A 24,050-nucleotide genomic window follows, 5' to 3' on the forward strand; every position below is an offset into this window, starting at 1 on the left:
CTGACTGTATCTTTCACCCTTCCCTTCACAAATATTATGGAGGGTACAGCACGCGGATATAACCGCGGGGATGCTGTGTTCAGCCAAGTCCAGCTTCCCATACAGAGATCGCCAGCGGCCCTTTAAACGGCCAAAAGCACACTCCACAGTCATTCGGCACCGGCTCAGCCTGTAGGTGAACCATTCCTTGCTGCTGTCAAGGCTCCCTGTGTAGGGTTTCATGAGCCATGGCATTAACAGGTAAGCAGGGTCTCCAAGGATCACAATGGGCATTTCGACTTCCCCTACTGTGATCTTCCGCTCTGGGAAAAAAGTCCAGCCTGCAGCTTCCTGAACAGGCCAGTCTATGTTAATGTCAATGAAACGCCCATGGTGATCCACAAGCGCCTGGAGAACCATAGAGAAATATCCCTTCCAATTAACGTACTCGGATGCTAGGTGGGGTGGTGCCAGAATAGGAATATGCGTCCCATCTATCGCCCCTCCACAGTTAGGGAAACCCATTTGTGCAAAGCCATCCACTATGTCCTGCACGTTACCCAGAATCACGGTTCTTCTGAGCAGGATGCGATTAATGGCCTTGCAAACTTGCATCAACACGATTCCAATGGTCGACTTTCCCACTCCAAACTGGTTCGCGACAGATCGGTAGCTGTCTAGAGTTGCCAGCTTCCAGATTGCAATAGCCACCCGCTTCTCCACCAGCAGGGCAGCTCTCAATCTCGTGTCCTTGCGCCATAGGGTGGGGGCGAGCTCCTCACACAGTCCCATGAAAGTGGCTTTTCTCATCCGAAAGTTCTGCAGCCATTGCTGGTCATCCCAGACTTGCATGAATATGTGATCCCACCAGTCAGTGCTTGTTTCCCGAGCCCAAAAGCAGCGTTCCACGGTGCTGAGCATATCTGTGAATGCCACAAGCAATCTCGTGTTGTACGCGTTACGCTACTCGATATCATCGTCTGACTCCTCACTGTCACTTTGGATCTTAAGGAATAGCTCGACTGTGCTGGCGAGACTCGTCAGCATACTGCTCAGCAGTTCGGGCTCCATTTCCCCCAGACCGAAACGGAACACAGATCGCGCTGCACAGAAACCGTTGAAAGATGGTGCCAAATGTGGAAGGAAACATAGGGATTGCTGGGATGCGAAGCGATGCATCACGGGGCATTGGGACAGGACCCAGAATGCCCCACACCCCGCACCCCCTTCCCACAACACACAGCGCCAGAATGGGAAGAGTGCTCTGTGGGATAGCTGCCCATAATGCACCGCTCCCAATGCCGCTGCAAATGCTGCAAATGTGGCCACGACAGTGCGCTGTCAGCTGTCAGTGTGGACAGACTGCAGCGCTTTCCCTACTCAGCTGTACGAAGACAGGTTTAACTCACAGCGCTGTACAACTGCAAGTGTAGCCAAGGCCTTAGGCAATTATCTCTCCCCCGACATTGTATAGAGAGCCTGGGGGCCTAACTCAGGCTTTGTGGATTCTAGTGATTTTCTAGGTGCCTAAGTCCTTTTGTGGATCTAGGCCCTAGATACTTCTGAAAGTCCCACGAGGCTCCTGACTACATCTTTAAGCACAAAAATACCTTTAAAAATCTGGCCACAGAGATGACTCAAGGAGGTGGTAATGGGAATCTTCCACTTCTAGGTCACTGGCTCAGGATCAGCTCTGGTCAGATAGGGTCAGATTGTCAAAAGCTATGTGGGCATCTAAGAATACATGTTAAGAATTAGGTTAACCTAACCTGCTTAAGTGCTTTTGAAAATCCCACTACGTATCTGTTTCTGTACTTTTAGGTGCCTAACTACCTTGAAAATCTGGCCCTAACTGATGAAAAGTTATTAAAAACTGAGGTCTGTTCAATTGCCTATATAGTTTAAGTTTGGTTACAAATGGACTTTTCTTTTAGAATCAGCCCCTCTCTCTGTACGAGGCAGGCATACTGATAAGGCAATGTGATGAAGCTTGCACTGCTGCTGCCAATGTTGTCCTTATATTTAGATGTGTTACTTCAGTTATTATGCATGATCACTAAGTTCACTGTAAAGAAAACCCATGTTAGACTCCTATTTTCACTCAGTTATGTTTTTCTAAAAGACCTCATCATAGTCATAATGAATACTGCTAGCTTAACGCCATGCTGAACACAGATGTTGCAGTTGGGCAAAATAATCCACCATCTGTGCAGTCTCTCCTCTGCAACCAATGAAACGGTTGCATGCAACTTAGCTATAATGTGATTGGTTGAGTTAATTCTGATATCACACTGGTCTATACTACTGGCATAGATATGTGCTTTATGGTAGCTGTACACCACACAGATGTAATTTGTAAAGTCAAAATTACTGAGAATTTAAAATATGCACAATAACAGACCATCAATCCCAGCAATAATTGAACCTGGTGATATTCTAAAGAAAAAGAGCTTTCAGCCATGATTGTAGCTGTTTCTATCGTTTCACACTTGACTCAACAGATATTCTAGGCTTTGGAGTGACACACAGAGTGACAAGCCTGGAACCTTATTAAATCAATATTTTTATTAACTAAAGTATAAAATCTATGTCCAATCTGGAACCTGAGTTTGGCCAATATTGGCAAAGGTTGTGGTAAAGATCTGTATGGGTTTAAAAACACCCTAAAGGAACTGATCTATGTAGGGTGACCAGATCGCAACAATAAAATATTGGGACACATTGGGGCGCCATTGGTCCCGCCCCCACTCCACCCCTGACCCCACTCCCACTCCACCCCAGGCTCCACCTCCTCGTCACGCCGGACACACACCTCCTGCCCACTGCCGGCTTGCTGAGTCCCTCCTCACTCCCCCTGCCAACCCCTCCGCCCAGCAAGACAATATAAGTGATTAATGATAATAATCCCTTGAATGGGCTTTGGGTCAGGCCCATAGAGTGTCCTGGCTTTCCCCTAATACACCTTTCCCTTCCCCTCCCCCTTAGCCATGTCCCCTCTTGGTGTCCTTGAGTACCACATGGATTTGAGCAGGCTATATTGTTTCCAAATCACAGTATACCCTGGGAGCCTAATCATGCTAGCAGGTTACTACCTGTGATCCCAAGAGAAGATTGTGTATCAGGATTTGGCCCTAAATATCTTGAATCAATCATAAAAGCAAAACCACAGAGCAAATCCCTACTGCCGACAGTCACACCCCAACCTGTGTCCTGAGGTCAGGACAGTGTGTTAGAAATATTTACCTTCACTGGGAAGGACTTTCTAGGAGTCTGTAATGACCCCACCAATTGTAACTTCTGAGCTCACCTCCTCAGTGTGATAATGTGTCTTTCATCACAAATCCCACGCTCCGCCTAGGCTGGGGAATCAATTAGAGACTGAGGCCATCCTGAAACTTCAGATTCTACCCTCATTTACACCAGTGCAAATTCGGAGTGACTCCACTGAAGCCAGGGCAATAACTGGTGCACACTTGGAGCCCTTCCTCTGAAATGGAGCATTCAGAAGGAGACAGCAGGAGTCTGTCAGTGGTGATCACAGAGACTCCTGTTGCAGTAAAATAATTCTGGAGAGGGGGTTGATTTCTGAAGACTCTGGTTCCCTTTAGAGCAGCCACGTGTGCCCAGAGAGGCAGTGTCTGGATCGCCACTCATGATGTCAAGGCCATGCGATCTGTGTGCCTTTGGGAATGGCTGGGGTCAGGGAGCTAGGCTAACAGCAAGGCTGCCACGTGTGGGGCACTCGTACCAAGTTGAGTCAGGTGCACGCCCCCAGGTGCAGTCCCTGCTCACCAGTGTTGGTAAGTGACCTGGGCAGCAGCTTAGCAGCACTCAACCCTGGCCTGCCCTGGGCAGAATCAGAAAGTGCACAGCTTCAGCAGCAGCCTTTGCAGCCCTGGCTCCACCATGAGCTCAGTGGGCCTGTCTGCACATGCTCTGTTGGGGGTAGATGCAGCTATTACCTCTGCAGGGCACCTGCTCCTTCCCCTCCCCCCCCAACCATGTAAAAACAGGTTGGGAAAGAAAAGCTTGGAAATGGCAATGCTCCACTTCTAGCAGCCTCCCCAATCGAACATGGAGCCACATCTCATTTCAGAGCTGGCGTTTCTAGCCCTTCTTCTGCATCCATGGAGCTGGCCCCAGGGGACTCCCTGCCTGGCTCTGGGTGCGAGCTGCCCTACCCAGCCCTTCCTAGGGGCACCCCGAGCGCAGAGGAGCCCTGCTCCAGGGCTGTCACTCAGCCCTGGGTGCCAAGAGCCATTGGAACGCTCCAGCCCTGGGGCTCGGCTGGGAGTCAGCAGTCCCCTCGGGCTCATTTGGCTGAGATGGGTTTTCCTCTCTGTTGTCGCTGCAGAGTGAGTCTCCCGGACGGCAGAGCTTTCTGCGGGGTGCTGCCCCCACCCCTTAAAATAAATGTGCAACTTCAGTTCACTTTGGATTGGATCCCAAAGCTCATTCGCAAAGAGGGTTTGGATCCGGCGTAGTGCTAAGCCTGGTCACAAATTGCTGGCAGGTGACAGCTGAATTGAAGCACAACTTTTGTTCCCAGCCTCAAGGAGAGGGCAGCCCCGCTCTGCTCAGCGATCGCCAGGAGTTGGGACTCTGGCTTGGGGGGAGACCCCCTCCCAGCCTCCTCACCCCTGCGCCTGCCCTCCACTCGCCTCCTCACTCCTTCGCCAGACCCCCCCCACCTACTTCCTCCCACCCCTGCCTGCTCGCTGCTTGCCTCCTCACTCCCCCGCCAGACCCCCCCACCCTCCACGAGACTCCCCCCGCCTGCTGCTGGCTCGCCGCTCACCTCCTCACCCCCGCATCTGCCGCTGGCTTGCTGTGTCCCTCCTTACTCCACCACCCACCCCCTCACCTGAATATCAGGACAAATGGCTTCCCAATCGTACATCGGCTGGGAAGTGGGACAAAAAGAAAAATATCAGGACAGTCCCAACTTTATCGGGTCATCTGGTCATCCTAGATCTATGCTAAATTAAAATCAAATCTTGTTCTGCTTAATATGATAGGTTAGCTCAGTGATACTCAGACCTCAGTGGTTCAGGAGTCAAATTAGTGATCAACATTACCCAAAAGAGGCACAGTAGTGTGAATTCATTGTTTCATTTAATATATACATTATTCTGACCAAGTATTATTTTATCAACTACAATTGGTTAGTAACATAGTAAAAGCAGCCTGATTGGTTTACAATTAAATCGCACAGTGTTTTAATATCATGTGCTGCAAAAAGCCACAGGAGACACATTAAAGAGCCACTTGTGGCTCCCAAACCTCAGTCTGACTATCACTGGGTTAGCTAATTTGATACTGTATACTTTTCTGAAAAAATACTCTTCCAATATTGACTTATGCACCCATATATTCAAAATTAAAAGAACTGACCAGTTATTGCTCCAGTATGCAAGAGTAGAGATAAATGCAAACTACTGGAGTGGGATATAGATAAAAACCATACAAAGTAATAACTGGATATAAAAATCAGATATAATGTTGCTGAAAGACTACAGTATATTCAATTTAATTACAAACTGAAGCCAGGACCTCAACTTGCGTAAATTGTCATAACTCAGTTGAAACCAATGGAGCTATGGCAGTTTATACCAACTGAGGATCGCGCTCAACTTATATGTATTCCTTCACAAATAAATCAAAGTATAAGATTGAAAAAGTAAACAGGAAGATATTTGCATTCCAGGTTTTGTACAGGAAGGTTAGGAAATATCAACTTGTATGGCTAACAGCTACAGTATAATAGCTGAACAAGGTTTTGTATTTATTAATCAACAACTGTTCTAGAGCAAAAACAAACAATTTTTGGGTGATAAGAGGGTCAGAGATGTTTTTTGTCATTATTAGAGCTGCATAGGCTCCAAAAATCTCTCTCTCTTTCTTAGTGTATTAGATTTAATAAAATAATTAGCAATGAGAATATTAAGAAGCATAATTCATACAAAATGTATAATCATAAAATTGTGCACATATGTTAAAACTCATTAAAGTCTTTATCTTAAATATGTCAATAACCCAAGTAACATAAATTATAACTGAATCATATGTAAAGATTGCACGCTCACAAATGCTACAAAAATTAGTATGGAGTAAAAACACCATCTTACTATGCCTCCTAATTAATTTTAAATAAAGCAGCTAAAATCTTTACCATGCATTTCTCTAGGCTTTTCCTGGAATACTTAAACAGCTACCGTATTTAATGATACCTCACTGTTCACTTGCTTTGCCATGTGAAATACAGGGTTTCTGCAGTAACACTCTGTGTGATCTTGCGCCTGTGGAAGTAAATAGCAAAACTTCCATTGATTTCAATGCTACAGGATCAAGCCCACTATGAGGCTACTATAGCCATTAACACAGACCCTGGGAAGTCCATTGACTTTAATGGGAATCTACATGGGAACAAGGGTACATGCTAGCAGTTCTTGATAAAGGATTGGGGACTAGAGGTGGATTCTTCAATTAATTTCAGCTTTTTTTTTTTTTTACTGACTGCTTTCCAGCCAGATGACACACAATGGAACACAGTATACTAATAGAGACTGACACAACAAATGAACTGAAAAGAGCTTCCATACTATGCAACCAAACGAGCTGCGAGGGGCCCCCATTGCTCACAGTGGCTGGGAGCTGTGGGGTCCTCTGCCAGCCACCCCGGGGTTGAAGCAGCAAATGTCACAGAGCTCTCTGGAAGTCATGGATTCTGTTACTTCTGTGACAAAATCTTAGCTTTAAACATAAGCAACATTTAAATTGGGGTAGGCAACCTTTCAAAAGTGGTGTGCCGAGTCTTCATTTATTCACTTTAATTTAAGGTTTCGCGTGCCGGTAATACATTTTAACGTTTTTTTAGAAGGGGTCTCTCTTGTATATTATATAACTAAACTATTGTTGTATGTAAAGTAAACAAGGTTTTCAAAATGTTTAAGAAGCTTCATTTAAAATTAAATTAAAATGCTGATCTTACACCGCCAGCCTGCTCAGCCCGCTGGGTGGGGGGTTCAGGGCAGAGGGCTGGGTATTGGGGGGGGGACTCGAGGTCAGGGCAGAAGGCTGGGGTGTGTGTGGAGGTGCAGGGCACAAGGCTGGGTGTGGGGGGGAACTCGAGGTCAGGGCAGAGGGCTGGGGTGTGTGGAGGTGCAGGGCACAAGACTGGGTGTGGGGGGTTTCAGGGCAGAGGTCTGGGGTGTGTGTGGAGATGCAGGGCAGAAGGCTGGGTGTTGGGGGCAACTCGAGGTCAGGGCAGAGGGCTGGGGTGGGGAGGTGCAGGGCAGAAGGCTGGGGTGCTCGGCTTGTGGGGGTGCTCCCAGCCCCGTGCCCTGAGCGGCTCATGGCAGGGGGCTGGGAGGGATATGACCTGTTCCACCCTCTTCCCTCAGGCCCATCCCTACCTCTCTCTGCCTGCTCTACGGAGCAGCAAACACGCTGCGCTCAGCTCTGTTCCTCTGGGAGGAGGAGGGGCCGGAATGCACCACGTTGTGCAAAGAAGCAGGGGAGGAGGGAAGCTTGGCTGCTGCAGGACCAAGCTTCTGCCTCTTGCTCCCGCAGGGGAGAGGGGTGGGCGGGGGGGAAGGACCGGGACCCCCTCCCCACCACTCTCCCCTGCAGGGGCAGGAGGCAGAAGTTTGATCCTGCGGCAGCCAAGCTTCCCCCTCCCCCGTTTCTTCCCACAGCGTGGTGCATTCCGTCCCCTCCTCCTCCTCCTCTCAGTGGGCAGCAGCGTGCCACTCAGAATCGGCTCGCGTGCCGTGTTTGGCACATGTGCCGTAGGTTGCCGACCCCTGATTTAAATAGTAAGTATATTTGATGATACCTGATTGTGCGCTTACTATTTAGTGTGAAATTAAATACAAGTTCTGCTGCAAAACAAGGAACACATTTGTTTTCTAAAATACAATACTCAAAATGACAAACTAAATACAAGATGTTAAACTTAAATATCATTTTCCCCCAAATCTTCATTAGCATTCAGTTAGTGTAATGTTAAATTTATCCCAGCCATCCTGTAATTTACAGAATTTTCACAATGAAAATGTATCAAATGAGTTTCAGTCTCTTAGAGATAAATGGCATACACGTAGACCTATGCAAAATGAGAGATAGAAATTCTATTAAATTGTTTAAAGGCAAAAAGGAGCATTGAGTAAACGTGATATAATGCTTAGCGCAAAGTTTTGGAATTACAGTCTAAAGACCTCATCTTCCAATAAGCAATATGTGAGCATACGCCGGTATCCCTGAAGAGCTCATTACAGGATCAGGATCTAAGTGCGTTTGGATTTTTTAAAAAAAAGTCCATAGCCAACCAAGTAAAATAGCGAGATGTGAAGGGGTGTATGTTTGATACTCTTTGTTCCATTCTTATACACACCAATAATTTTGTTAGATGTAAAAAATAAATTCAAATAAGGTATCCAGAGTTACACTCACAGTAAATATAGGTTTTAATATGAATGGGCCCATAAGCCTAAGTAAAAAGGTGGATATAACAGGGTGGCACGGTTCTTATGTTGAATGACCCTATTAGCTGGTGTTAGAACACACCAGACTGATTTCTGCTGACTCACTGAAGCAGGTGCGGCTTGATATAAGTAGATATAAGTGAGATGAGAGCACCCATGTAACTAGAAAAAGGGGGGGGCAGTTAAATAGAGTGGTTGAGGGAGGAAAGTCATATGGCTGGTTATGATTAGGAAGATATTTTAGGATGAGTTTATATTTTATTGACATAGTGGCTTTCTGTTGTTTAAGGATAAGAATGGTAAGACTCTGCTCTAGTAGCAACCAGTAAATTTTAATATTAAAATAGAATGATGCAATAGTGTTAATACTAAAAAAAGCAAATAGTTATGCTGAAAAAAGGAAAATGACCTAAAAGTTGAAGATTTAAGACACTTTAACACAAGTTTTGAAAGCTGATGCTTATATTATTCCAAGTTACAGTTACACTCATGTATGCCCTATTAAAACAGAAGTGTAGGTGGTTTCATTGAGACTCATTTGGGGTCATGTTGGCTCTTTTTTAAATTCTGTATTATATCACTCATTAAACTGTAATTGTGAAATACAGCATAAGGTTTACGATAGAGCAATTACTATAGCTATCAAATCTTATAACGGAGTTTCAGAGGAATTAGTCATGAATAAGTTTCTAGCTTGTAAAACACTGGGAAATTGTAGACATGTATTTTGTCTCTTTTGAAAGCGCCTATATTTCTTTTCACAAAGACCCATATCCTCAAAGATAGTTAGGCATAGCTCCACTATGCAAGGCAATGCCTAACCCCTAGGAAGTCTGCTGTCTACTGGAATCTTCAATCCCAAGTTAAGTGCCCAAGTCCTGATACAGATATGGGGAATGTTAAGTGCCCAAGGAAGGGATTTTCAAAAGCCAGCAACTGGAGTGGAGAGCTGCCTAAACTAGTCAGGAGTGAAATGCTGAAGACAGCAGCTTAGAGGTCACATCAGAGACAGGCACATCTCTGTCAGCTTGGGATCCTCGGCTGTGAATGCTGTCCTGCAATTAGGTGTCTAACCCAGGTCAGCTGCTTAGGATGCCCATTCTTTAGCAACTTAAACCCATCAGAATGAAACTTGATTTTTTTTTTAAATGAAAAATGAGAGTCAAAGTGGTTAGAATAGCCTGGTGGTTAGGGTACTCAGGCTGTGGGAGAACTGGATTTAAATCCCTGCTATAGCTGAGTTATAGTAGGAACTTAACCCCACATTGCAGGGAAGTGCCCTAACCCGTGGACCACAGGGTCAGTTTTTCTGGCATGATGAATATTTAATTATTTATAAAAAGTTGAACAGTTCCAAAAGAGAGACGCAGAAAAGTCCACTCCAGAATAGCCCACTGGTTAGGCTACTTTAACTGAAAACTGGTTCAAGTCACTACTTTGACTGAGGCAGGGATTGTGAACCTGGGACTCCTGCGTCCTAGGTGAGTGACCTACACTGGGAAACGCACTGTACAGCTCACCTGTGAGGCAGCAACATTTAGGCAGCTTTGTAAATGCTGATTGGTGGAAACTTAGATACCTACAGGGTCTCTTCTCTCCTCGGAGAGTTGTGTTGCATACATAAAACGTGACTATTCTTGGACTGTTTTAGAATTTAGCTCTCAGAACCAGGGATGCTTCCATTTAATCTACTCTCCTGTCATGGATACTAGAATTTAGCCCTTGTGCTGTACATCCTGGCATAATTTCAATCTTCATTAATAAAGAAAAAAGATCAATTGCAAATACGTATAATTTTAACACCAGCAGAATGAAAGACTGTTGCTGAGGTTCACTTTTTGGTAGAAGTAAATTGTGAAGCTAACGGTCAGGACTTATTTTTTAAAAATAAATTTGGATAAAAGCCTGGCCCCAATGAAGTTCATGGCAAAATGCCCATTAGCTTCAGTGGGGGCAGGATTATACTCTATAGTTATTAGCTGTAAAATAAAATGTTAAACTCTCTCTCTATAAACATTATTATATAAAAATGGTGACAAGTCCTTATTCTGAGTACATCTGGTTGTGGTCATCTCCTCTCTACCAAAGTACAGCAAAAAGAGGTTTTGAAAAGGACAACAACGTTTACAGGGTTATGGGGAGGAAGGCTTCAAAAATTAAAGTAAAAAGAACAATATTGTTGGTTTTACTGGAATTGTCTGCTTACATCAGTAGTGCTGGGGTGTGGGAGGCGAAATTTCAGCACAAAATATATATATATATATATAAATAATGAATGTTACAAATAGTTATTTTGATGTTTCTATTTCCCTTTGCTGATTTACAAGAAAGAGGACGTGCTGAAATTAAAAGATAGCAAATTTGAAATTGATAAGAAATAGAAAAACCACTTAAACAATTTATTACTGAATGATGTACTAAGTAAGATTGCATAATTTGTTCCTATATCATAGACATGCTTGCAAAAGTTTCACTAGAGAAGCAATTTAAACACAAAGCATATGATGAATGGCATCAATTTGCTTAACTGATCACCATATTGGGGATCAGGAAGGAATTTTCCCCTGGGTCAGATTGGCAGAGATCCTGGGGGTTTTTCACCTTCCTCTGCCACATGGGGCACAGGTCACCTGCATGTTTAAACTAGTGTAAATAGTGAATTCTCTATAACTAAGTCTTTAAACCACGATTTGAGGACTTCAGTAACTCAGTCAGAGGTTAGGGGTCTCTTTCAGAAGTGGGTGAGGTTCTGTGGCCTGAAATGTGCAGAGATTAGACTAGATGATCACAATGATCCCTTCTGGCCTTAAAGTTTATGAGTAACTTCAACAACAGAACGTGGGCAGGAATCAACCAGAGCCATTCACGTTCGACGTGCTAGATAATGCCCTTACATCCAGCAAATAAGGCATAGCGGTGGGGAATGATAAAATCTTGCTGGAATTCCTTAAGCTCCTTGGACCAAAGGTATCACTGTGGCTCACTAATTTCTATATACAGGCCATTAATGAGAAGAAGCTACCATGCACTTGGTGTCAACCAAAGATTATTGCCATTCTCAAACCAGGCAAGGACCCCTACAATGTGGTGAGTTACCACTCGATATCCTTGCTGTCAGTGTTTTTCAAGATGTTTGAGCATTTGATGCACATAGCACCTGTGATCAAGTCTTGGCTTTGACCATCTTTATCAAAAATGGTTTTCAATAAACTCTAAAGACAGGAGCCATCTTCCTGGATTTGGCTGCCACTTATAAGACAGTTTGGCACAGAGGCCTTCTGTAGAAACTCCCTCAAGTTGTCCTTCATTGGGTGGTCAAAGTAGTAGAGCTCTTCTTCCAAAACAGGTGGTTCTGAGTACACATGAGTGACTGCTGCAGTTCCTGGAAGTGTCAGATTCACGGTCTTCCTCAAGGATCAGTTCTTTCACCAATACTGTTCAATGTGCACATCAATGATTTGCCAGCAACATTCTTGCGCAAGTTTATCTATGCTGACGACATCTGCCGCAGTTACCAAGCTCAGTCCTTCCCAGAAATTGACAAGGTCCTGAATGATGATATGAAGCTCATGGCAGACTACTGTACTCAATGGTGCAAGCAGCCAAGTTTTTCCAAGACAGTTTCTAGCATATTCCATCTGCATAATGCAAGCGCAAGCCATGAGTTAAATATTTTCTTAAATGGCCTAACGCTTGCAGCACGACCCAAACCTGGATTATCTCGGTACGACATTGGATAGGTCATTGACGTACCGCAACCACTTGAAGAAGATAGCAGTCAAAGTTAACACTCGGAACAGCTTGCTCAGAAAACTGTCTGAGTCAACCTGGGGTGCGAGCGCCTGGATGCTTATAACATCAGCCTTTGTCCTCTGCTATTCAACAGCAGAGTACGGTGCTCCCGTCTGGTGTCACTCATCTCACACAAAGCTGGTCAATGTAGAGCTTAACAAAGCTATGTGCATTGTTACCGGGAGTTTACGTGCAAGTCCTTAGCCATGGCTGCCAATAATTAGTAACACAGCACTGCTGCATATTTGCTACGAGGGGGACTCCATCATGCTCCTGGCCAAGATCCCTAAAAACAGCAACTTGCCTCTGTACTCAGACCTCTTCAACTGCCTACCAGTTTGCCTGTCTTCTAGACACTCTTTATCGTCACTTATACCACCACAAGACATGATGGTGGAATCTGCTTGGTGTAATGAGTGGTCAGTGACGACAGTCGTTAGCTGACAAGAGAGTGATTATCTGCCCACCAGTTTTAACCTACCAAGGCATTTGTAGTCATCCCTGACCTGGTGTCAAACAGGACAGGGCGATTGTGTGGCCAATCTTTTCAAATTAGGTTTCCTCTAACGACCCGATGTAGATACAGTCAACTTCAGACTATGTCGCATATCCTTGACGAATGCCAGCTGACTTACATCAGTGGCTGGCTACCAGCTTTTCACCTGACTGATGACGATGCTATCCAATGGCTAGGCACACTGTGCATATGCTGAGAGACAGACATGGTTTATAATAGCTATTCCTGTATGTCCTCTAGTCATTATAAAAAACTATTGCTGGAATACATACATGCTTCATATAAACACCCACAAAGGAATAAAGTGAAGGTTTCTATAAGAAGGCTTCTTCCCATCCATATACCTCTGCAAAATGACAAAAGCTATGTTGAATTTTTACCAAATTATCCACATGAGCTACTTATGAGCACTGGGATAAAATAATGTTAATTTATGTAAATATTCCCAGTTAGCCACTGAGTTGTTGCTGCATGTGGTATAGACTGTAGCAAATTTCTTAAAGGGCTGGTGGTTAAAATTGCAAATAATGCCCACATCCTACAATCCAGAGGATAGATAGTTCCTAGCATATCCTGAAGTGGAAGCAAACTTTTATATATTATTATGCTAGGAGGTTGGATGTAACTTTATTAAAGCTGGTGGGGTTCATCAAGATAAATGTAAGGAACAACCAAGCTCCTTTATGGAACCAGATAACTGAAACAATACCCAAAACAAGGGCACATTGCAAGGCTTGAATAGAAGCATGTGCCCCAAAGAGTTTCCCTGGAGACTGATATACAAAATTCCAGGGGTGGGGTATTGGTTGGTGGAGGAAAGAAGCAGGACTCAGGAGCTATACACAGAAACAGACAGAGACGGAGTAAAGAACCATATACATGGTCAAAGAAACCCTGGTAGCAAAACCCTAAGAAAAAACCGATGACAGAAAAAGGACTAGGGTAAAGTGCTCTTTGAAAGAGGCTTGTAACTGTGAGTCAGAAAACTATGTCCTGCTGTTTGATTTTTACTGTGTCCAAGGAAACAGGACTTCGTAAATAAAGTTTGCATAAAAAATTACCTGATTAGGAGGCTGCTCAAGGCAATCTGCTACCCTAGACAACAATTCAGTATGCCATTCCCCATGCCACTCAAATTTGGCTGCCCTTCTGTCACAACCGAGGGGCAGCTGGGCCAAATCGTCTGCCTTAGGCAACTACTTGTAGCTAGAAGACCTCTGACTTGATTCCATGCTGATTTTCTCCTCCTAATGGAAACAACCTGCTAGATCCTGAAAATTAGCTCACCTGTTAGGTCAAAACAGAATCACGATAGTGCTGCAGGCTGGCTAGGCTACTAGAACACAACCACGACAGGTGCCTGGCAGGGGAGGTTCCCTACGCACGTGAGCGCCCCCAAGAAGAAGCTGCTTGTTTTGTGTGTCCTTAAACAGAGTTCTGGTTTGTGACTTAGGGCTCCTGCGCGTTTTCTTTCATCTAGCAGAGGACGAGGCTGGGGAGGGAAGGCAGGTCCCATCCGAAGCTTGTGTTGCCTGAGCTGAAGGCCAGTCAGGGATCAGCGCTAGAGATTTCAGGTTTTTCCAGCCTGGCGTGTATGGGAGCTGCCGGGACCCGGTGGGGACGGGTTTCTCCTGCTATCTCCCGGGATGAACAATTCCTGAAGCAGCTGGGTGGTTCCCCAGGCGGCGTTCATCCTGCGGTGACTCACGGGCAGAAGGCGTCGATTCCCGCCAGGGCGGAAGGGGGCGCTCGGCCCGGGTGCTTGTACTGGGCAGGCAGCTGGGCTGAAGAAGCGGGAGCAGCGAGCGACGCGCTCACCGCGCTCGAGTTGCGTGTCTGCCCACGCGGAGCCTCGCGCCATCTGGCCGCCTGCAGCTGCATTTTCCCGCGCGCTGTAGGTGCCCGGCTGGGGCTGCAGCCCGCGCGCGCTGCCTAGCTGAAGCCCTGGCCAGAAATTCCGTTGGTCGGTTTGCCCTTTGGGCCTGAGTCCGGCGTTTCCCCACCCCCACCCCGGCACCTTCTCCGACGATCACACCCAATATCCCCCTGTAGCGGGGTATATGGGGAGGGTCCGTCCAGTATGGGGGTGAGCGGTGGGACTGTGGGGGCCGTACGGCATGGGGGTGACTTGTGGAGCAGAGGCCGTATGGTATGGGGGTGGCTATGGAGGCGGGCAGTCTATATGGCAGTGGGAGGCGGGTGGTCCCCGTGGCAGTCGCTGCGGGGTGAGGGCTGGTTTGGGGGAGGAGGCTCGGGGTGGGCAGAGGTGTGTGATGGGGGAGCCCGGCTGGGGAAGAGGAGAATGTGTGCGCAGCATGCGGGAGGTGACACACGAAGACGCCGCGAAGCGCACTTTGCCCCACACGTTTTCATCCAGCCTAGATTTCTATCCAGGTGTTATGAGTCCGCCCAGTTGCACAGGCATAAAATTGGAAGCTTGCATCTGGAAACTGCCCATTGCATCTTCAGGAGAACAACGTGCCATCTCCTCTGTCACTTACTGAGCCCACAACTCTGAACCAGCTTATCACTGATCCCTATTTGGATAACCTTTTTTAAAGTGTGTGAGGTGTTCGACAGTGTTTTCTTCTTTATCTTAAAAAACAAAAAATATTGAAAACAGTGTAGGCTTTGCCACCAACAACCTGATCTTATATTTTTCTACTACCTTCTCAAACTTTGTTTTGAACAGGTCAAAGGAAGAAATAGTTCCATATATTGGGGAGGGATAGCTCAGTGGTTTGAGCATTGGCCTGCTAAACCCAGGGTTGTGAGTTCAATCCTTGTGGGGGATACTTACAGGTCTGGGGCAAAATCAGTACTTGGTCCTGCTAGTGAAGGCAGGGGGCTGGATTCAATGATCTTTCAAGGTCTCTTCCAGTTGTAGGAGATGGGATATCTCCATTAATTAATTTTATTTATTTATTTTTATATGAACTCTGAGATCTTTTCACCTAGCGGCTAGTAAAGCATTGTCAGTGACTCTTCTGGTTGTTGACAATGAATACTTCTTTAGGTGTAAATGGATCGTATACTGTCTGTTTAGTTATAGTGCTGCTCCTTGGAAGTAGCAGATTGTAGGAAGTGGTTGTTTCATGTCTAAATCTAAAATAAAGGGAAGAAAATATTCCATTGATTATAATGGAACAGCTATTCCAATGCATCTTTATGGTACTTTTAAAACTCTGTTCTTTACCACCTCATAACTAAACAATTACATTTCTTACAGGGCTATCCCTAGTTATTTTGCTGGCCAGGGAGGAAAACATTTTTAGCACCACCCGAGGGCCCACATCCTGGGAGCAGTAGAGCAAAGAAAAAGCAAAACAACCAGCCAATCGGCAATGGCAAAACAAAACAACCCCCAAAAAGCCCAACAGCAAAAGCTGAACAGCACAACGGTGTGGTGCTGCCCTAGAAAAAAAGTAGTGCTCAGGGCCTTCATCCTGCTTGACTGCCCCTAATTTCTTGGGTGAAATCATTGCCCCATTGAAATTAATAGCAAAACTCCCACTGACTTCATTCCTTGTATTTAGTCACAATCCAAAGGTTTTGAAAAGGTTAACTGTTTTGAATGTGTCAGCAAAATTGAATGAACTTTGTTGTGAATTAAAATACTTGACCTTTTAAAATAGTGACGAGATCATGCATAGAAAATTTCAGTCTAAACAGTTAAAGTATGGCAACTCATAAACTTGAAAACAGGGATGTATAATTAGAAGCATTAGCCTTAGGAAATACATTGCTACAAACTCTTACTTTATAGTATTTCCTAATTGGGAATATTAATCAGACTGTTTGTAGCTTTGTCTTTTGTCACATTAGGTTCAAAATCAGAAAAGAATGGCAGCGTAGTCACTAACATTGTCTTGCCAGTGGAGAATTTAACTTCATCCATCTGATGGGATTTAATGGGCAAGGCTGTTGTCTATATTTGGTAAATGTCATTATTCCTTTCAAGCAGACTTGCTTATTCCTAAAATTGAAGGTAGATTTATGATGACACAAGTGTTAATTATAGAGCACTTTTACTTTGTTCTTTATATTTTGAAATATAAAACATTAAAAATTAGCACCTATCCATCTGTCTGTAGCATACAAATTATCCACACTCAAAACATTTTACTAACAATTTTATTACTTGCAGCTCAAACATTTACAATTCATGAGTTTTGACCTAGATATCATGCTATAGCAGACTGGAAAAATGTTTTTTACATTGAGATTCTGTGCAATTCTGTCTTTATGCAACACCACAGTAATACAAAGGAGTGAAGAATTCTACTTTTACACAAAGAGATATCTAATTTATTAATTAGAGAGATACAGAATAAGAATATCATTGAAATCCAAATTGATTTAATGGAATTTTACAAGTGTGACAGTTTTTACAGGCAATGATCTGGAAAGATTCTTGCAAGTTAAATTTTCGTAAGTTTTTATGGTACTAGCAGATAAGCATGTAATGTGTGGGCTTCTCCACCAAATTAATCCAGCAGTAAACCTTGTGCTAAAGAAAGTTCAGTCTTTTTGGAGGAAATAGTACTCTGAAAAATAAATTAGACCTAGACAACAAAACACACAGGGTTCATAAGGCATTACAGTAGTTCCACCCTGTAATTAGTGTTCATGCTTATTATTATTGCACTTAGGGGAGTGGCTTTTGGATTACAAAGATTTTAGCAGCAATTAAGATCTGATTCTACACCATTGAAGTCAATGTGAGTTGTCAAGTGTGTTCCCTTACTTAACATTCTGCTTTGTCTGGCCTCAATTTTCCTTCTTTCTCTTTATGTCCATCATTTTTTCTGTGTAAGGCAAAAGTGGGATGAGAAGGGAGATAAGCATTTAAATTTTGGTTCAATACAATAATTTAGTACTTGTAAGGATTTAATTTTTTAAAAAGAATGTGTGTATTTTCCTGCATTCCTTTGTCTTTAACCAGTTAGATCATAAGCGAGCTGTTGCAGGCAGAAACATGTCATACATCCGTCAGAGTTTTGGGTGTGTGTTCTGTGTAAGTAATATGAATCACAAATTAGATAAACTAACATTACCCCTCGCAAGATGGTAGTTAGCTTTGGCTCCATTTTGTAGGCAAATAATACGTCTAAGTTAAAGACGTATATGGCCATCTCTTTTCAATTACTAGAATTTCTTTAAGGAAATCTTAAAATAGAGGTGACGCAGAAAAGTCTAACAGCCTCCTTTGGCAAATTATTCTATTGTTTGACTGACCTCACTGTCAGAATTTTTTTCTGCTGTCTAATTACATTTGTTTTATAACAATACCCTTATTTACTTAAGTAATTATTTTCTTTCCTTTATGATGTCTGTCTTGTGTTTATAGATAATTATATCAACTGTTGTCATTTTTTCTATAATTTTTTTCCCTTTATCTGTCTTTTTAGGTCATGCACTCTGAACCTTTTAGCATTTTTTGTGGCTGCTCTTGCTTCTTTTCAGCAGCATATTACTTTCTAATAACACACACACATACACAGCCCTTCTTTAACCTGATAATTGAATTCCTAGAATCTGATAAATCCTGAACCAGCAGCATTGTCTTTACTTAGGTCTAATGCTCTAAATCAATTAATGTCCAAATCTACCTATTTAGCAAGCCAAATGTAGAACCAGGGGCGGCTCTAGCTTTTTTGCCGGCCCAAGCATGGCAGGCAGGTTGCCTTCGGCGGCATGCCTGCGGGAGGTCCGCCGGTCCCGCAGATTCGGTGTACCTGCCACTGAATCCGTGGGACCGGCAGACCTCCCGCAGGCGTGCTGCCAAAGACTACCTGACTGCCGCCCTCGCAAGGACCAGCAGGGTGCCCCGCTTGGAGCACTGGTGCCTGGAGCCGCCGCTGTGTAGAACAAGAGGTCTGAAGCTGCTCTTCTTTCACTTATCTAAGTACTTAGACTTTGAAATTTAGCTCACTTTTCAGCCACAGGGCTCAAAATGTACTTGCCCAAATTTAGGCTGTTCCCACTTTGTATCTCCTACTGAGTTCTTCCTTTGTCACAAAATGTAGGTGAAGTCTTAGGGATGGCTAAGTGGAAGGAGAACTTCAGATTTTTGGGAGGCACTGTTCTGCTTCTTTCCATAAGTTTCCTCTTGGTTCTATGATAGCTAATCGACTTGGGGCTACTCAGCAAATGACATCCCTTTTTCTGCCCAGGCTGCTCCAACTGGCCTGTTTCTCCCTTTCTTAATCAGCAGTCTCCAGTTAGGTGATACAAGATTTTTGATGACTTTGACTCCTCAGAGAGCAATCCTCACTAACCATTCTCGTTTACTTTGCAGTGATCAAATTCTTGAGTTAGCTTCTCAGTTGATTCAAGGTACTGGTGGGTCCTCAGAAGAGGGGACTTATAAGATGTTCCTTATATGGAGTAGGCATGTTATGAACTTTAGCAGGCCATGTGTGCCTGCTCCTGCAGCTTAAACAGCTTCCCCTTCAGGGAGCAGAGAAGTCCGTTGGTTCCCCAATAATAAATATCAAGAGAGGCACATGGCTAGTGCTAGATCTCACAAGGAGGATAAGGCCCACCACCCCAGAAAGCATAGACAGGAAAGTAGGGAAGCCACCATCTCCCTAGCTGGACCTGGGTAGCTGTTAAAATCAGCCTTCCTCTTTTTTTTTTTTTTTTTCTCCATTTACTTGGCTTAGTCAGGGCTCTGAAGATAGGTCATTGCACTTCTAGTAAGAGCAGCATCCTTCCAGATTTTGCTTTGTTTTTCCTCATTTTCTGAGACAGGTAGAGAAGGGCACAGAAAAGAAGCTAGATGTATTGTGTTGTAGCTGGGCTTTATGTTCTCAGTGTTCCACGTTCTTAGAGATTAACTTTTTGAAGGCCTATCCTGTCAGCCCCAAAGCCTCTTCCAGTTAAAAGGAAGGACATTAGTCTCAGGAGGGGCCCCTCATCCTAAGGAAATTGATAAAGACAAAAAAAATAATAACCCTGGTTGGTGTTTCTTGAGTTTTAACAATATATCCTGATTGTCCTGGATTTGGTCTTTGCCTGTTATTTGATAGTGTCTCTGCAGCCTCTTGCCATCAGAAAAGAGGCAAAAACTTTGACAACTACACTGACCTGACATTATGTGCACGAGGATCTTTGCCTATCTGAGAAGAGAGTAATTTAAGGTTTAAATAATATCACAACAGTTCATCCATAACTAGCTGTAACAGTGCTTTTTCCTCCACTTAAGTTTTCTTTTTTGGTTTAACAAAATCAAAACTTTGTAAGCTGAGGACATTTTCGTTATAACCATGTTAATTCTTTCATCATTCAAAAAAATAAAGTTGCATTTGTAAAATTTGTAGTTTTCCTACACACTTGAATTAATGAAGTAGAAGGTTTGCATCGTGGCTTGTTACTCAGTGTTCAACCTTAGCCAGTGAAATGGATGGAAGATCAAATGTGTTATTATGGAATGCCTAGGGAATCACAGCTATAATATTCAAGCTTGTCTCCCATGCTAATCAGAGTCATAAGGGTGTATCAAAGTCAAATCATGAACCTTAGCCTTCTCTGAGCTAGTTTAGGACTATACAGTCTAAGTAAGACTACTGAACAACAGCTAAGTTGAAACTAATAGTCTTGCTCTTTAAAGCTTCCAGTTCTTTGTAGAGATCTTTGAAAGGTGACCAAGAAACTGTCAGCATCATGGTGTTGCCGCCTTGTTCTCCAGTCTGTAGTTTTTGATGCTCTTGCAAGCTAGCAAGAGAAGAGATGTTGTCTGCCTTCTCCAAAAGGAAAAAGAAGAAATGGAATGAGGTGTGAGGAACTTGCTTTTTTTCTGGCTCATTTCACTTGAAAAGTAGGACAAGTTCTGTCAAAAACCTTCCAACTATCTTCTAGTCAAACAGTTTTATTGAAGAATTCCAGGCCTGGGCCTGTGGGCTCCTACCTTTGTAGCTCAAGGAATAGAGTCAACATTAATGCATTTCTCATCAACGTGACCCTCTTGTTTTTGGTTTCTATTTTGTTTACAGTGTCCTGGGAATTTGTCAGTGTTTCTTCCAAAAATTAAATAGGTGAAAATCAGTGTAAAAATTAGCTTCACGGTGTTTTGGGTAAATATTGGGATTAATATTTGGGCACAAGAGGACAGAAAAGAGCAACAAATAGAGAAAAGTAAGAATATTGAAAATAAAAGTTTAATGTTATGGTTTATTTCTGGAACTGTTTATTAACAATAGCTATACATATGTGCACACGTGTGTCTATATCTTTTCCTCTGTTGCCTTACTTTGACTGACAGCCTTTAAATTTACACTTAAACTAATTTATTATTAACATAAGCACAACCACCTAATGAATGTATTGGATTTTCTTAACATAATCAGGATTTTCATGAACTTGAATGGTCTAAAATTCAGGTGACAATCAATAAAAACTGAATAATACCTTTTGTAAAACCTGAGGGGTTTTCAGTAAAAACTGAAAACAAGGGGCCTTACTTATTGGACATCTGGATAATTAAAGTGATATTGAGAGGCTTTTGGCTTTAGGCTTATTCCAGTTCCGAAGACACATACTGGCTCCTCTGATTCTGTTTATAAATAAATAAATGGAGATATCCCATCTCCTAGAACTGGAAGGGACCTTGAAAGGTCATCATGTCCAGCCCCCTGCCTTTGCTAGCAGGACCAAGTACTGATTTTGCCCCAGTTCCCTAAGTGGCCCCCTCAAGGATTGAACTCACAACCCTGGGTTTAGCAGGCCAATGCTCAAACCACTGAGCTATCCCTCCCCCCCCCTGTTTAGTGCCTAGCTTTGGAGCAGGGTATCTCAAGCCAAGAAAATCATCTTTCTTTTCTACTGACTAGAGCAGAATAAAAATTTTCTGTTCCTACTACTTCCTGATAAGAGGATGGGATCTTCAGACTCATCATCAATCTGCAGGTGCTGAACAAATGTAACTGGAGGACCTGATTTTGATTTGAGATTTTCAGTATTTGTTTTTTGTGAGCACTGATGTGCTCCAAAGGTCTTCTGATAATACACAATATGACTGAGATTGGTCTTGTGCTTCACACTAGGAACCAACCATTTCCAGTTCTACACTCTGTTTCTGGACTGGCCTCTGGTCCGTAGGTCAGGGCATCATAATAATTCTGTACTAAAAAGTTTTTGTTTTTTCTTTTTCTTTCAATGAAAGATGAAAAAGAAACCATAAAAAGTGTATGCTGCATATGGTTAGTAAATGAGGTGTTCATTCATGTATCTTAATAATTACTAAGTTATCTTACAGACTGGATGTGCTTTCAGAGGCAAAAGCATATTTCAACCTGTCTTTTTAAGAAAACCCACTGTCATGTTTTATTATTCTTGTTATATATGTTTTTACTTCAGAATGTTTCCTTTGCAGGATGGTGAAGAGGAGATGTACAATAAGAGAGAAATGTATTTGGTTTGGTCATCCTCTTTTTCTCCATATTATTTCCTTGTCTTTATCCTTTCTTCCTTATCTTAAGCCTTTGAGGTTTATCAATGGAGAAGGAAGCAGGTGGGGTTAGCTGTGTCTTTTTGGCCTCTTTGTTTACTGGTAGATGGAGACAGAATGCTGTTTGTTCAGGATGTTTCCTTTCCTTGAATGGGAAAAGGACAACTCTGGAAAAAGTTTACTTTTCTTTATATGAATTGTTAATTTAGCTTGTTTTGTACTCATCTGTATAATTTTTTTCTTTTACATTTCAGAATAAATAAAATTACAAAAATTGATCCTTCGAAGACTGGAAAAATCTTGGAGGTTTTGCTATGGATACTATAAATGAAAACCATTTTTATCTAGACAAAGTGTGGGTTCAATGTGAGATTGGCAGTTGTTTGAAATGGAGACTGCTATCAAGTGATGATGCTGCACAAGTTGATCACAGTGAGCCGTGGTACTGTTATATGAATACTGACCCATGGTTTAATAATTGTTCTGTTTCTGAAGAATATTTTCCTGAAGAGTCTGAGTTTAATAAAAATGGATTTAAATATGTCTACTCAGAACTTCCTATAGGAAGTCTAGTTTTAGTGAAAATGCGCAACTGGCCAAGGTAAGGTTAAAATTGTTACAACCTTAACTGTATAAAAGTAAGACATCTGTTCATTTTGTAATGTGCACTTAATTTGAGTTCAGTTCTCCTTTGAAAAGTAAAAATGGGATAGAAATGTAATATTTATGGTTTTTTTAGTGACTTTCGGATCTAATGTTCTCAGTTTATAGGTAAGATGATTTTTTTACCCCCTAATTGTGAGCCCTACAAACACTACTTGGATTTTGAGAAGCAATCTGGGTTCTTTCCTTTTTTATGCATAATCAAAGCAGCTATGGGGGAAAAAAGAGGTCCTCATTTACATCTGTTCAGTTCTATAGTTTTCAAATTATGCACTCAGTGGCACCTGTGTAACCCCATTGCATTCAGTAGGTTTGCAAAAATGTAGCTGATTAGCATTTAGTAAACAATATTGTAAATGATGGACAAGGAGACTATAGCTTACTCTCTCTCTTAGCTGTGTTGGCTTTGTATGGCTAACAGGAGTAAGAATACAATTTAGTAAAACCTTTTCTTTTTACCTAAAGTAACTAGTATCTCAAAATACCCCCCTCCCTCCCCCAAAAAACAGATGTGCCATTTTTGCACAGTCTGTTCTTGGAATAAAAATACACTGTTCATTATCATTATTATTTGCCAGTTTTTGACGTTATCAATTTTTAAAGTTACTTTTTTTGCTAAAAATGTATTACAGTTAACAGTTTTAGTATCAATAAAAATGGAATCAGTATTACAGCTCACAGATTGGAAGTAATGATTCACCCCTACCGTTTTCTCAATAAACAAGCAGCAGTTCCAATATATATTGTTCTGTTTTGTTACTGCTTTATCCAGATTTTCTCTTTCACAATAAGTAGCAGCAGTTGCCACTCCTTGCCTTTGTATTTGATGAGAAGAAAAAAAATCAGAAGTAGCTAAGCCTAGAAAGTGTAGATAATGTAGGGAGAGTAGATTGCAGGGTGGATAAAAATCAATGATTTAAAAAAAAAATCAATAAAATCGGATTTTTTTTATAAAATGCTTTTTGAGGAAAAAACCAGTCTAAAGATATCTTTGAGCTATAATGTAGCCTAATTAAAACTATTTCATCATGGAATAGGGATGATCTGGAGAAAGGGGTAAACAGTGAGGTGGCAAAGTTTGCAGAGGATACTAAACTGCTCAAGATAGTTAAGACCAAAGCAGACTGTGAACTTCAGAAAGATCTCACAAAACTAAGTGATG

General features: G+C 42.7%; 1 protein-coding gene across 1 annotated transcript in view; it reads left to right on the forward strand.

The window, feature by feature from the left end:
• The first annotated feature begins 22,484 nt into the window (after positions 1-22,484).
• The window catches only part of ZCWPW2 (zinc finger CW-type and PWWP domain containing 2), a 109,670-nt gene continuing 108,104 nt past the window's right edge, over positions 22,485-24,050 (forward strand). Inside the window, exon 1 of the mRNA XM_034759384.1 lies at positions 22,485-22,826. Coding sequence (XP_034615275.1) covers positions 22,540-22,826 — 287 coding nt within the window. The 5' untranslated portion in view covers positions 22,485-22,539. The remainder of the gene's footprint in view (positions 22,827-24,050) is intronic.

This window comes from Trachemys scripta, chromosome 2, assembly GCF_013100865.1.
Source record: "Trachemys scripta elegans isolate TJP31775 chromosome 2, CAS_Tse_1.0, whole genome shotgun sequence".
Lineage (NCBI taxonomy): Eukaryota > Metazoa > Chordata > Testudines > Emydidae > Trachemys > Trachemys scripta.